The 14,945-nt window shown below is 46.7% G+C and overlaps 1 protein-coding gene and 1 non-coding gene across 5 annotated transcripts in view; both read right to left on the bottom strand.

Moving 5' to 3' along the window:
• Window positions 1-14,945, bottom strand: part of Shld1 (shieldin complex subunit 1) — a 69,063-nt gene that overhangs the window by 33,244 nt on the left and 20,874 nt on the right. The window contains exon 2 of one of the 4 annotated variants that reach the window (XM_050134418.1): window positions 9,420-9,504. The exons of the other annotated variants lie outside the window; for them this stretch is intronic. Within the exon in view, the coding sequence (XP_049990375.1) occupies window positions 9,420-9,468 (49 nt within the window). The 5' untranslated portion in view covers window positions 9,469-9,504. The remainder of the gene's footprint in view (window positions 1-9,419; window positions 9,505-14,945) is intronic. 4 annotated transcript variants of the gene reach the window in all.
• LOC126496857 (U6 spliceosomal RNA) lies at window positions 4,218-4,321 on the bottom strand. Its single transcript, XR_007590463.1, has one exon. It is a non-coding gene; the product is annotated as a U6 spliceosomal RNA (small nuclear RNA).

Consider the following 14,945-nt stretch of genomic DNA (forward strand, 5'->3'; position numbering starts at 1 on the left):
CCCCCCCCCCCGCTTAAGGAAAAAGACAGGAAAGAAAACCGCTCCCTAGTCACAACCATAGCTTTCTCCTTTGCACCTTGGTGTGCCAAATGTGCCAGCTCAGCCGAGATTGGAATGAGGAATCCAGTAATGTGCTCTAAGAAACATTGCCAGGGGCCTTTGCCTCCTAGTGGGGGTGAGATACAGTGCTGATGGCCTGACCTCATGCTGCTCTCTTCCAGAATGTTCTCATACTGTGTTCCATGAGCCGTAGACAGGACTGGAGGGGGACAGTCTATTTCTACATTGTCCACTCATTAGCAAAAGCATGTTGCCATGACTACAGGAATGAACACTCAGCTTTTATGTGCAAGAGGACAGCTGGCAGGTAACACTCGTCAGTCAGTGATGACCCATATAGTCACTTCAACAGTGCCAAGAAAAACAGGTGGAAACTGTTGATTTGTTTTTAAAGGAATGCACCTTAATCAGGTGCTTTCCACGGGAATGATTAGGCAAGCATTCCTGTGATTTGTGAGGAGAGCTCAGGTCTCCGGTGACTGCAGCAGCATCTATACAACCCACGAGAGCGAATCACTGTAGATCTGAGAAACAATGCCAATAGGAGGGTCCAGAAAGGCCATCAAAATGTAAGGACCACAAAAGCAACCAGAGAAAGCAAACCTCGATGTCTATGGTTGAAAACTGGGCATCTCGGGAGCAGGAGAGAGGCTCAGCAGTTAAGGGTGGTTCCTGCTCAACCCTGAGGGCTGCTGCTCAGATCCCAGCACCACGGAGCTCACAGAAAACTAGACATTTCATTATTAAATTGTTCCCCTTTTAAAACAAGAAAGAAAGTCCCCCTTTAAAACAAACCCTTGGCCAGGGTGGTGGCTCACACCTTGAATCCCAGCATTCAAGCAGCAGAAACACATGGTACACAGAGTGAGTTCCAGGTCAAATTACACAGTGAAACCCTGTCTAAAAAAACAAAATAAATAAAACAAAAAAGAAAGCCCTGCCTTCTGACAAAAGGGGGGCACCCAGGAAGTCTGCTTCTCAGCCTGCTGCTCCACACTGACTGTGCCAGGGCAGCTCTGCACTGTGGGTGGGACTTCTGGAGTCTTCGGTTATGGCTGGCGGAGAGGACAGAAGGGATTTACTTCTTGTTCAGTCCATCATGAGCACCAGCTCTGAGATGCCTTCCCTAGCTGCATTCCACCAGGTATCTTTTAACTAAGAGCCTCACAGTGTCTCCAGCCAAGAGTGGTCCTGTGTCTTCGCCTCTAGAATGTGGTCAGAAATGACATGCACTCCTGAAAGCCATGGCCCATTAAAGATATCTTGCCCATTTCTCCATGGTCCTTCTTATTTTGATTCATGAATAATGACAAGGCCTGGGATCCATGGGATGGAAGGATCCCCGGTTCCCAAGGGACTGCTTGGAGGAAAGCCCCTTGCTGACCTGATCAGCTTCCTAGGAGGTCTACACAGTCAAGAAATAAATAGCTATTCTCTTTTTTAAAAAAAAAGTGGGGCGGGGTGCACTGCAGGGGTGGCTCAGTGGTTAAGAGCACTTACTGCTCTTCAGAGGGCCAGAGATCTGTTCCAAGCACCCATGGGCTTGTAACAACTGCTTGTAACTCTGGCTCCAGGGGAACTGACATTATCTCCGAGCCTCTGTGGATACTTTCAAATACATGACACATGATTCTAGTGTGTGCATGCGTGCACACACACACACACACACACACACGCACACCCCAAAATAAAAATAAATCAATAAAAATTAAGTGTGGTGTTTAAACTCTATTCTTAGAAAATTTGTGCCTTAGACACTGTTCCACTGCTATGAAGATAAAGGCAGCTTATAGAAGGAAGCACATGATCCTAACGACAGGGAGCCGGGGAACATGGTGACAGGCAGGCAATCCCGGCACTGGAGCAGTAGCTGAGAGCGCACATCTGATCCATTAATTGCAGGTGAGTTAGCGTGAGACTGGGCCAGCCCGGCATGGGCTTTGAAACCTTAAAACCTACCCCCAGTGGCACACCTCCTCCTCACCCCCTAATCCTTTCCAACAGTTCCACTAGCTGGGGACCAAGCATTCAAACACGAGCCTATGGGGGTCATTCTCATTCAAACCACCGAGTTATCAAAGAAAATAAAATATGTCATGTGAAAGAGCTTGCAGCTGACAGCCCAGGAATCCACCAACAGGGCTGGGGAGACATCTCGGTCAGCACGGTGCTTGTCCTGCAGTCATGAGGACCTGATGGTAATCTCCAGAACCCACTCGAGGACACTGGGCGTGAGTACACACTTGTACTCCCAGTGCGGGGAAGGTGGAGACAGGAGGATGGCGGAGGCTCACTGGCCAGCCAGTCTAGCCTCAATAGTGAGCTTCAGGCCAATGAGCAACTCTGTCTCAAAGGACTTGCCAGTATTTCTAAGGACCTTTTCAAGACTGTCTACTGCCGGCACATACATGTGCAGACAGGTGCATATACATGCTCATCCATATACATGAATACACACATACGATTAAAGCATCTACTAACAGATTTCTCTGAACATACATTCTAGAAAACGATAAAAGTGTGGGGATGGAACAATGAAACAGTTGCTAGAGGCTGATGTTGAGAGAGGACAGAAGGGTGAATAGGAGGGGAAGGATTTTCAGGGTGGTAAAGATCCTCTGGGCGACCTGGCTACGGCTGACGTGAAATAGCTCCTCTAGGCCCCGTGTCTAAAGGCCTGATGCTCCCCTGGTAGCAAGCGCTGTTCTGGATGGCTGTGGGTACTCAGGTGAGCCCTAGCTGGGACAAACAATTACCAGGGCAGTCACTGGTCTCTCCCTTCTCTACCCGGCCCCTCGTTCCCTGCGAAGAGCACAGCCTTCACCTGTGTCGGGCTTTCCATGAGACTCTAATCAAACTCATAGGCCCAAGCAACCAAGGACAGAAACCTCTCAAATCATGAGCTTCCTCTTTTAAGTTCTTTTAGATGACGATTTGGTCACAGAAAAGGGAAAGTTGACTTACATAATAACACAGTGGCCGGGTCCATAGGCTGTACCACACCTAACGAACACACCTGTGACCTATGCACCTTGCTGACTGCCAAAAGCATGCAAGGGGGCTGGAGAGATAACTCAGCGGTTAAGAGAACTGGCTGTACTTCCAGAGGTCATGAGTTCAATTCCCAGAAACCCCATGGTGGCTCATAACCATCTATAATAGGATATAATGTCCTCTTCTGGCATGATATATAAAACATAAATAAATAAAAAATTTAAGGACAGCATGCCACTGTGGTGGGGAGCACTGTGCATGTGTGAGGGAGCACGGATATGGGAAATATCTGTGCTTCCAACTGTGTTATGAGCTTAAAAGTGCTCTGAAAATGAAGCGATTTTATTTTCATTTTTTAAATTCACTGACTGAAAATAACATTAATAATAGTCTTGTAAAAAGCCATCAGGCTGTTAGAACAGTTCACCCGTTTCCTTTATTTAAAACAGGCCTTTCCACGACGAGAATGCTCTTCACGAGTCACCCAGTGTGGGGGCCACTAGCCCGTGTGCTCTTAAGAGCACTAGAAACACGGACGCTGTGACTAAGGCCCCGGATTTCAGATTTCAGTGGGTACCACACTGGACAGACTTCCCCGGAACCTCATGGTTCTCCAGCTCAGAATGGAAACTGGATGACCCAAATTCTATTTCTGAGACCTGGCGTACACATCACCTACATTTCCCATCTCTAAAATCCAGGAGAGAAGCAACATTTGGTACTCCAGCACCTCCCGGCCCAGAGAGCAGCCTTCAGTGAAGCCCAGCGGAAGTGTGTCTCCTTGCACAAGCCAGGAAACCACCCTGTGCAGACTGATATGGGTAAGATTGAATAAGTATGCTGGTGGCTATTAGTATGTACGCATTTCAGAGAAATCTTCTTTACATGCCGCCTACACAGCTTCACTGTTTGGTGACAACAGGGTACGTGAGGACACTCCTGACGTGGGAACATGTGGAAGGGCGAAGTCCCATTTACTGCAGCAGGCAATGTGGCACGCAGTGGCCATACCGTGCTTGACAAAGGGCTCCTGTGCTGGCAATATCTGTAACGCAGAATGCTTATTGTCTTGTCAGGGGAGATACTTTCGAAACAAGAATTTTAAAAGCTGGAACAAAAATTTAATACAGCACTAAAGGGAAGCAATAACTTTTCTCATTTTTAAAAATACGGAATGCTTCATTAACTTGCATGGCTTGAGCAGGGGCCATGCTCATGTTCTCTGCACTATTCCAATTTTAGCGAATGTACTGGCATTCGGGCATACCTGGCCCGCCCCTTGGAGACCTGGCAGAGTGCGTCACCCCTGCGCACATGCCCAGTACACAGTCAGTGCGCTGGCCTGCTGTGAGATCTCTGTGCACATGCGCAGCTCCCTTCCCTTGCTCCTCCCCCACTTCTCTGTCTCTCAGTGTCTATCTCTTTGAGTCTGTCTCTGCCTCTCTGTACCTCTGTCTCTCCCCCCCCCTTCCCATTCTCTTCTCCCAATAAAGAAACCCTCCACGTGGGCCCTGTTGCATGGCGTGACTCCTTCCTGCCGCCATTTTTAAATTATAACAATACGTGCTACCGAAGTGAGCGCTAACTTTTCTATTTTAAAACTTTTGAGGAGCCGATGAAATAGCTAAGTGCGTTGAGGAACCTGCTTCCAGCCTGGTGACCCAAGTTCAATACCTGCCACCCACACAATGGAAGGAGAGAATTTCCTTCCCCAAGTTGTCTTTGGGCAGCCTACACACACAACACAAGTAAAGAAAATGTATTAAAATAAACTTTTCTGAAAAGTCACTTACTGAAATACACACACAACATTGTTTATGGTAATTAGACTGCAGGTTTTCTTAAGAAGTCAAAATGTGTGACATATAAATGTGAAAACTCGCCAGGCGGTGGTGGCGCACGCCTGCACAGAGGCAGGTGGATCTTTGTGAGTTCGAGGCCAGCTTGGTCTACAAGAGCTAGTTCCAGGACAGGATCCAAAGCCACAGAGAAACCCTGTCTCGAAAAACCAAATAAATAAATAAATAAATAAAGTGAAAACTCAGGACTGGAAAGATGGCTCAGCAGTTAAGGGCACTGACTGCTCTTTCAAAGGACTCAAGTTTGCAAAACCCACACTGGGTGTCTACAGCTGTCTATAAATTCAGTCACAAGGGATCCAACCCTCTTCTGGCCTCTATGGGCATCAGGTAGTCAGCGGTGCTTAGGCAAAACATCCATTTACATAAATTAAACCTTATAAAGAATGAGGAAGAGGATTCAAGGTCAGCAGATACTTGAGACTGTCTCAAAACACCAACAAAACAAAAGCAAACCGGAGTCAATCAGAGTTAATCAATAGGGGTTGAGGAGAGGGGTGGAGGTGTGACTTTGGTGGTGAGGAGGCAGGAAAGCTCCTCGGACAAGAGCAGAAACTACCCACTGTGGTGGCTGGAGGCAGATGGGGCCAGGAGGCAGGGAAGGAGAAAGCTGTTTCATTTTTCTCAATAAAATGAAGGTAGGAAGCAGAACCTGGGGAATCTCACAACGGGGCTTCCTCTAGAGCTGACAAGAGTCAGCCTCAGGTTGGACAGGAGGGGGCGCCAGAGCGCAGCCGGCGCCCAGCACCAGCCTGAGACCTGGCCAGGTCATCACAACTCAGCAGCCAGGAGGGCGAAAGAGGCCACATCCCCAGAGATAGTAGCAAGAAGAGAAATGCCTTAAAAGCAAAGCAGCCGATCCATTCAGTTTCAGCTTTTCTAGAGAACCCTTCCTCCTCAGTGAGGAAAATACTAATTCCTCAACAGAAAAAAATAAAGCAAGAAAAACGTCATCCCTCCCCCCAATGTGTTTAAAAATTTTTTTTTTTTTGAGACAGGACTGCACTGTGTAGACCTGGCTGGCATCAGACCTAGAGAGACCCACTTGTTTCTGCCTCCCATTAAAGGCACATGCCACCACACCGAGCCTAAATTCTGATTTTTAAAAAATCAACACAACAGCTGTGCAGACATTTTACAAAGGGAATCGCACTGCCTTCAGCTCCACACACACTCCCAGGCCCTCATCTCATACCCACTGCCTTCCGCGTTTTTTCCGGCATAACCGCAAAGATTTAAACAGTCCTTGTAGTTTCCGGCCTCTGAAGTAAGTCCAGAAGGACTCGCTGAGGGCTTAGCATACTCTATGAAGGCACAGATGGGCACCATGGTTAAGCAAAGCTAGGGCTGGAAATAACAAATCACCTACATCGACAAATTCTTCTACAGTTAGAATATGCTAACTTTAAAATTAGTGTGTATTGACTTCAAAATCGGAAGAAAATAACGGTGTGCCTGTTGGGGCCGAGTGATGCCGAAGGGAAGAAACGCAGGTTTGTGGAGAACAATCAGCACCAAGGGCAAGCACAGCAAGCAGGCACAGGCTGTGCTCTGCTGCCTGGCTCCAAGGGAAGTTCCGCCCTGCTCGTGTAGGGGTCTCCCCACAAAAAGCTTTACCTCTGAGCCCGCTGTCTCCTGATCTGTAAATACTGACACCGGGTCTTCTTTTGGAAGAGGGTGAAGATTACATGAGATTATACATCACCCTTGGATACATAACAAGTTCAAGGTTTGGCTTGGCTACATAAAACCTTGTCTTAAAAAAGTATGCGCTCAGGGCTGGAGGATGGCTCAGTGGTTATGAGCACTTGCTGCTCTAGCAGAGGACCCAGGCTGATTTCCCAGCACCCACGGGGTGGTTCACAACCATCTGTAACTCCAGTTCCAGGGGCACGGATGCCCTCTTACGCCTGCCCATATCTGTACTTTCCCCTCTTTGCCACAGAAAACTGGCATCTTATTCGCAAACTCACTTGCTACACAAAAGAAAATGCACCCGCGTTTAATTTCTTGGTTTTTATTTAAACATTTATTCTGTGTGTGAGATTGGAGGACAATGTTGCGAAGTCAATTCCCTTCTCCTGTGTGATTTCTGGGATTTGAATTCCAATCGTGAGGCTTAGTGGCTGGTACCTTAGCCTATCTGAGTCCTAGTCCTAATACCAGACTTCCCTAACACCAGACAGATCTGTCAAGATATGTTAAAGCTCTTTCCTTAAAAAATAAAAATGTTAGGCAGTGGTGGTGCATGCCTTTAATCCCAGCATTCGGGAGGCAGAGGCAGGCGGATCTCTGAGTTAGAGGTCAGCCTGGTCTACAAGAGCTAGTTCCAGGACAGGCTCCAAAGCCACAGAGAAACCCTGTCTCAAAAAAACAAACAAACAAACAATAAATAAAATGTTACAGCTATCTATCTACCATTAAAACGTAAACAAAGAAAGCAGACAAGATGAGACACAGTGTCTCACCTATTCCTCATCCTCATAGCAACTATATAACTATCGCAAATGCTCACTCTACAGATGAGAAAAGTATGGGTGAGAATCACTCACCATGGGTCACAGGCAAAAAGAGGCAATGGAATTTAATACAAGGATTCAGCTCCCAGACATATCTATTTCTCTGTTATACTGTTGCTAGTGAGATTCCAACTCAGTACCCTCGGTGTCAGAGATACCAACCCAGAATCAGTACCCTCGGTGTCAGAGATACCAACTCAGCATCAGTACCCTCGGTGTCAGGGAAGAGTGTTTGCAGAAGGAATCTGCAACAGCTGGGTTTTTTCAGTGTGTGACAAAAAGCCTTTCTAGGGGTGTTCTAGTTAGTGTCTGTCAACCTGACACAAGCCAGGGACATTAGAAAATGCCTCCTTCAGACTGACCAATAGGCAAGCCTGTGGCGTATTTTCTTGATAAATGACTGGTACAGGGTTTCTTGATTAACGGTTGATGTGGGAGGGCCTAGATCACACTATGTGCATTGCCACCCCTTGTCAGGTGGTCCTGGAAGGACCTTAAAAAACTTATAAAGGGGGCTGGAGAGATGGCTCAGAGGTTAAGAGCATTGCCTGCTCTTCCAAAGGTCCTGAGTTCAATTCCCAGCAACCACATGGTGGCTCATGACCATCTGTAATGCCCTCTTCTGGCCTGCAGGCATACACACAGACAGAATATTGTATACATAATAAATAAATATTAAAAAAAACTTATAAAGGAAGCAGGCCACATGAGCCATGAGGAGCAACCCAGTATGTAGCCCTCCTCCATGGCCTCTGCTTCAGTTCCTGCCTTGAGTTCCTGCCCTGACCCCTCAGAGGTTCAGTGTGACCTAGAAGCTGTAAGAAGAATCACACCCTTTGCTCCACAGGCCGGCTTAGTCACTGCTCATCAGCAACAGGGCGCTAACTGGGACAGAGGGCATGGGCTTCTCTGCGGGGAGGGCAGGCCTGCACTCTGCACTCTGATTCCCCTGTCCTGTCACCTACTGAAGTCACAGGAGGCAGATGCTCTGAGAGCTAAGAGGAACCATGAAGACCTCTGTCCCCAAACGTCACAGAGACCATGGCCTGGGTCATTTCTCTAAGCTATGAGCTCTGGTCTTAATTAGAGGAGAACAGGCCCTTTCCTGCGTCTCCTCCTGCCTTTAGTGTTTATTTAAGGTGTTGGAAGCGGCTGCTCCTGTCTACCACTGAAGCGAGAACGCAGGGGGGTGATGTCCTATTACTCGGGCAGTGGAACTGCTTGGCGCTGGATTCCAGATTCAAAGTATAAGACGATCTTAAATGCCAGGCAGGACACCTGCAGAGAGACTAGGGTTTGAGGACAGGCCCAGCGCCTGGTGGTGCAGCACTCCAGGATTGGACGGAGTGTCTGCATGCTCCCGCTGCCCACCTTCACCCCACCCTAAAACACATTCGTGATGGCAGTAGGGAGTCACCGTAGATGACACAGGCCAATGCCCTCCTTCACAAGCACACAGCGGTAAGTGCACAGCTCCTGGAGGTCTTGCAGCTGATTGAAGTGATGCTGAGTTTAGAACACCTGTTAATCGCCACCTTGCCTAATGCCAGCTTCCTCCACCACGCAGTGGTTCCCTCAGCTACTCTGGGACTAAGGTAGCCTCTTACGGAACAATACACTTTGAGAAAAGCACCGTATAGATAAAGATAGGGTCTCCCCCACCTCCCCAAAAAAGGGACCGGAGTGACAGTGAGACCTCAGTGTCTGGCAGCGACGTGAAGAGCAGTAACTCAGAGTTCAGAGGGGAAGCCACTCTCAACACTGAAGGAGCCACAGAGGCCAGCAGGACACTCAAGGTTGTAACAACCGAAAATACTGAGTCCCGGCTGTGAGACTGCCCCTAGCTGGATCACACACAGCTCACGAGGTGGGTGAGGGGGATGCAGCTGCTGTGAAAGGTTGGTTCTTCAGCAATTTTTCAAAGCTGTCATTTTAATCACTTATAAATACAGTTTTTTAATTAGAAGACCGCCCCAGCACTTCTCACCGCCTCTTAGGAGAAGTTGTTTTCGCAGCTCCACCTCTGCAAGTGCCATTGAGTGTCCCACAGCTCTGTCCCTGTACCACAGCAACTCAAAAACAAAAACAAAAAGCCACCCTTAAGTTCCTGTGTGGGGTGTTAATTTGATGTTCTAAAACAAATTTTTCACCAGAATTAGCTCCTAACAAAACTGAATTCTATGCACACACACACACACACACACACACACACACGTACACACATACACACACGGGGTATGTATGTATGTGTTCACGTGGCTGTATGCACATGTGCATGTGAGTACATACACACATGTACGTGCAAATGAAGGCCAGAGACCAACACTGGCTGTCTTCTGACTGTTCTCCACCCTATTTTATCTCTACTATTTTTTTTTGATGTATTTATTTATTATGTATACAGTATTCTCAGTGCTCAGGGCACCAGATCTCATTACAGATGGTTGTGAACCTAGCACTCGGGAGGTACAGGCAGGAGGATTACAGCAAATTCAAGGCCAGCTTGGCTACAAAGTGAGTGACAGCCCAGTTGGTACTACGGAAGTGAGACTTTGTCTCCAAAGCTAATAGAAAACCCAAAAGCCCCTGGAACAACACCATCATGCTACTTCTAACAAAATTCCACCATTGGAGCTGGAGAGGTAGCTCAGAGGTTAAAAGTACTGGCTGTTCATCCAGAGGATGCAGGTTCGATTCCCAACAGCCACAGGGAGTCACAAACAAGTCCAACACCCTCTTCTGGCTTTCCCAGAAATGCAAACATACAGAGCATCCAGACAATACTGCTTGGTTTATTTGAAGCTAAATGTAATTCTTTCATAAATTTGGAGGTGGGTTGTCAAAACTGATGTCTGATTCATAAGGTAAGAACAGACACAGAAGCATAAATTACAGGTAATAGCAATGTTTCTCAACTTCCAGTGGGGTTATACCCTAATAAATGCACTCACTGTAATTTGCAAGCATCATAAATCACAAGTGCACTCAATGCCTCTAACCCACTAGACGTGCTGAATCAGCAACACAACATGCTGCGGGGATACAGGTGTGTCCCAGCAGGACTGGCTGGGCCCCAACACTCACTGCCACCGCCCAGCATCACAGCAGACTACATACCACTAACACTGGGAAGATCCAAATCCCAGCCCCGAAGCACGATTTCTACTGAATGTGTGCCAGTTTCGGGCCACTGCAAATCTGAAAGACGTCCAGCAGTGGAGGAAAATGAGGACTGCTTGCCAGCCACCCAGAGGATGGGACACGCATGGGAGGGGCGCACACACGTTCACCAGGGAGGAAGGAAGCACAAGGCAGGCATCCGTGTATGGCAGACCACCGCTGTCACCACGGTGACCAAATAACTAGCAGAAGTAATAAAAGCAGGACAGGTTTAACTTGGCTCCCTGTTGCAGACAGTACTGTCTGTCATGGCGGGGAAGACACTTTGGTACCAGAGAGAGCTCAGGTGAAGTGGGGCAGGCTGTAAGCCTTCACCCCAAAAATCCCAAACCTCCCAAAACAGCACCACAGCTGGGCTGGACCAAGTGTTAAAACATAGGAACCTGTGGGTGACATTGCACGTCGAAACTGTGACAAGTGAGTGTCACGTGAGAGTTTAGTGGTGTGGGGGTTGAGAGTGTCATCTCTCACTCACTGCGTCCAGCTCCACCTCACTGCGTTATTTTAGGAAACACACACAGAAACGAGGCGTAAAGAGGTTAAGAACTAGGCAAAAGGTGAAAAAGCCCTTAAAACAGTGATTCTCAACCTTTCTAAGGCTGCGACCCTTTAATACAGTTCCTCAAGTTGTAGTGAGCCCCACCATAAAATCATTTTTGCTGCTACTTTATAACTGTAATTTTTCTACTGTTATGAATTGTAATGCAAATGTATATGTTTTTCGATGGTCTTAGGTGACCCCTGTGAAAGGGTCATTTGACCCCCCCCATGGGTTGCAACCCACAGGTTGAGAACCACTGCCCAAAAGCCTCAATGGCCACAGTTCCTCCACTCAGAGAGGAACAAAGGTCACCAGGCCCAGCCACCAGTCTGCCATAGTAAATCACCTCTGTCTGATTACAAATTGGACAGAAGTTCAAACATTTATATTCCTATTTTGCCTGCCCCAAACAGTTTTCTTTTATTCTTCCAAAAATATTAACAGCCACACATGGTGATGTATGCAATCTCAACACGGAGGAGACTGAGGCAGGGGGATGGAGTTTGAAGTCCGCCTGGTCTATATAGTAAGTCCTAGGCCAGCCTCGGTGATAACAGTGAACCAGCTTTAAAAAGGAAAAGGTATACACTTCCCCAGCACCAGGGAAGTGGAGACAGTAAAATCGAGAGTTCAAGCCCAGCTGGGCACAGAGGCAAAAATCCCCGGAGGCAGAGGCAGGTGGATCTCTGTAAGTTTGAGGTCAGCCTGGTCTGCATAGCAATTTACAGAATAGCCAGAACTACAAAAGAGAGAAACCCTGTCAAAAGATAGCTCAAGTTCAAGGCCATCCTTGGCTACTTAGTGAATTCAAGGCCAGCCTGGGCTATGTGGGACTTGGTGTGGGAAGAGAGACAAATACACCCATTTCTTTCTTTTCTCTCTTTGTGTGTGTGAGGTCTGTGAGAATGAGTGTGCAAGGTCTACGAGGGTGAGCGTGAAAGGTCTGTGAAGGAGAGTGTGCAAGGCCTGTGAGCATGAGTGTGCAAGGTCTGTGAGTGTGAGCATGCACTTGCAGCGGCTGGGGGAGGATGATGGGTGTTTTCTGTTACTCTGTGTGTGTGAGGTCTGTGAGGGTGAGCATGCAAGGTCTGTGAGGGTGAGTGTGCACTTGCAGCGGCTGGAGGAGGATGGTGGGTGTTTTCTGTCACTTTGTGTGTGTGAGGTCTGTGAGGGTGAGCGTGCACTTGCAGCGACTGGATTGGCGAGTGTTTTCTGTCTCTTTGACTTGTTCCCTGCAGACAGAACCTAGAGCTTGCTGTTTTGGTCATTGTGGCAGGCCAGTAAGCTCAGGAGTCCTCCTATCTCTGGCTCCCACAACCCTGGGGTCACTGGTGAGTGTGACCACAATCTGCTTTTTCAGGGGTGCTGGGCTCAAGCTCTACTCTCCACAGCCCTTCCTCAGTCCATTTAGTGTTTCAAGATAGTCCTACTGTTCAGCCTAGGCTGGCCTTGAATTCAAAAGGAAGTGGAAGCTGTAACTTTTCTTTAAATATTTATTTATTTATTATGTATACAATGTTCTGTCTGCGTGTATGCCTGCAGGCCAGAAGAGGGCACCAGACCTCATTACAGATGGTTGTGAGCCACCATGTGGTTGCTGGGAATTGAACTCAGGACCCTTGGAAGAGCAGGCAATGCTTTTAACCACTGAGCCATCTCTCCAGGCCCCGCTTCACATGGTTCTTGCTATGAAATTGTCCTCTGACGTCATTTGCATGCACGTGTTTTCTCTGTGAACAGTGAATGGAGCGACAGTTTGGACAGATGTGGAGGATGCATTTTCTTTAGAGGGCAGCATGGAGGCAGAGATGAAAAGCAAATGCTGGTTCCACGGTGAGTGCCCCCTGCCTTGGAGAGCATGTATGCAGGATGTTCCCCAAGCCTCGCAGAAGCTGTGAGCAGGGACATGAAAGAGAGAAATGTGGCACTTGCTAGGAGTCTGCAAAGATCAGATGCCGTATGAGCCCCAGAGGAACCAGGATATGAAACTCATTTCGAGTTTTAAAATCAGCTTTTAACTTTTTGAGCTGAAATGAGAGTTTTTCTTCTTTCAAGCCCTAAAATTTCTAATTCCCATGTGCTCAGATATTTGCCTCCCTTGACAGAGCAACAAAGCCAGAGACATGACCAATCTCTAAAATATTGGGTTAAAAAATATGCACTGCTTCTTTTGAGATTTTTTTTGTTTTGTTTTGTTTTTTGTTTTTTTGGTTTTTTGTTTTTTTGTTTTTTTTGTTTTTTTTTTTTTTGGTTTTTTAAGTCCGCATCTTAGAAGGAGCAAGGTGCTGCCCATTAAAGAGGGATAAAGGGTTTGCAGTTGGTAAGGCAAAGCCTGTTCCTCTGGAAGGTAAAATGGGAGGAGCATCAGTGATGAAGGGAGCAGCCTTCTGACAGATGTGAAGGGGCAGGAGGAAGGAAAAACAACAACAAAATAAGGGTGCAAGGAAGGGAGGCAGAGGAAGAACGAAGCACAGGAATGGGAAACAAAACTTATTTAGCAAGTTATTTACACTACAACTCACAACGTAAGTGGGAGGTTCTAAGGAAAACTAAAACCATTGAAGAATAAGATTGGTCAAAGACCAAAGTGAGTCAAATGCCTTCCTCAAAGACAAACACAATGGGCACTGTAACAGAATTAAAATAGCAGAAAAGTATGTGATTGTAAGAGCAGGAAGTTTGAAGAGTGGAAGTAGCTAGTAATCTCTTCAAATTTTAACAAATAAGGAATAGGTATTATAGACCAATAGTAATTTTTATGATCTATTAGACAGGTAAATTTGGGTCAATAAACAACACGTGGATGAAGAATCCTCCTCACTTGCAAGGATCACCATAAAAGCTTCTTACATGAATATTAACCAGGATAAGATGAGGGAAGGGGCCACTACTGGCTGTCACCTCTTCCCCCTGCTCCAAAGGCAGTTTCTGAAAGGTCTAGGTAAATGTATGAAGTATAATTAAACTTCAAAGTATGACTTTTTTTCTTATTTTCAAACACTGTGTTGGCAGATAAATCCTTATGTCATTTCTCCATCTTCAAATGTCAATGAGAAAATTTGCTGCTACAGAAGTTAGCCCAAAGGGGCTTAGGAACTGTTGGATATACTAACTCTTCTCCAGTCAGAGTGCAGCTAACTCACTTTGAAGATGGTGGAATGTCAGCAACTTTGAATCAACTTTCCAAGACTGCTTTCTAATGGAATCTTTTTGTATCTCAGTCTTTGTACCTGTGATGTCCTTGTACAAACCCTGAAGAGAGAATCTAGATAAAATAAGGACAGAGGCAGATGTCACACAAGTCAAAGCTACAAATCCAATAACCTGCAGGAGCAGGTTACAAATCCAGCAGCAACCCTGGGAGTCCACTGTCACAGCTGAGTTTGCGACCTTCAGATCAAGCTCTTGTGGAACCTAAAACCAGGGAAAGTAAGTATCCTAAGCCCTGAAGCAAGGAACATTCTGAAGACTGAATCCTCAGAACTAGCCCAGAGCTATAAGTACCCACTTCCTTATTTCAAATCAGCTTTGGAGGAAAAAATAGCTAAATACTTGTGATCTTTGCAATCACAGTCTGGCTAACAGCTATCTAAAAGATGTATTTCAGTGGAATCTGGGGTTGTACAGTTCCTTGGGGGGTGAAGCTTTTTCTTTGCTTATGTGTGGGTCCCCTGGCCTGCACATCACCACATTCAGCAGGTTTATTTTCAGAATATGTCCTGTTTCACACTTTCTCTCTTGGACAAGTCAACGTTGACTCTGACAAATCACAGATTTAAAAAAAAAAAAAAA

This window comes from Alexandromys fortis, unplaced genomic scaffold (genome assembly GCF_014885135.2).
Source record: "Alexandromys fortis isolate MF-2015 unplaced genomic scaffold, M_Fortis_MF-2015_v1.1 scaffold_6, whole genome shotgun sequence".
Classification (NCBI taxonomy): Eukaryota; Metazoa; Chordata; class Mammalia; order Rodentia; family Cricetidae; genus Alexandromys; species Alexandromys fortis.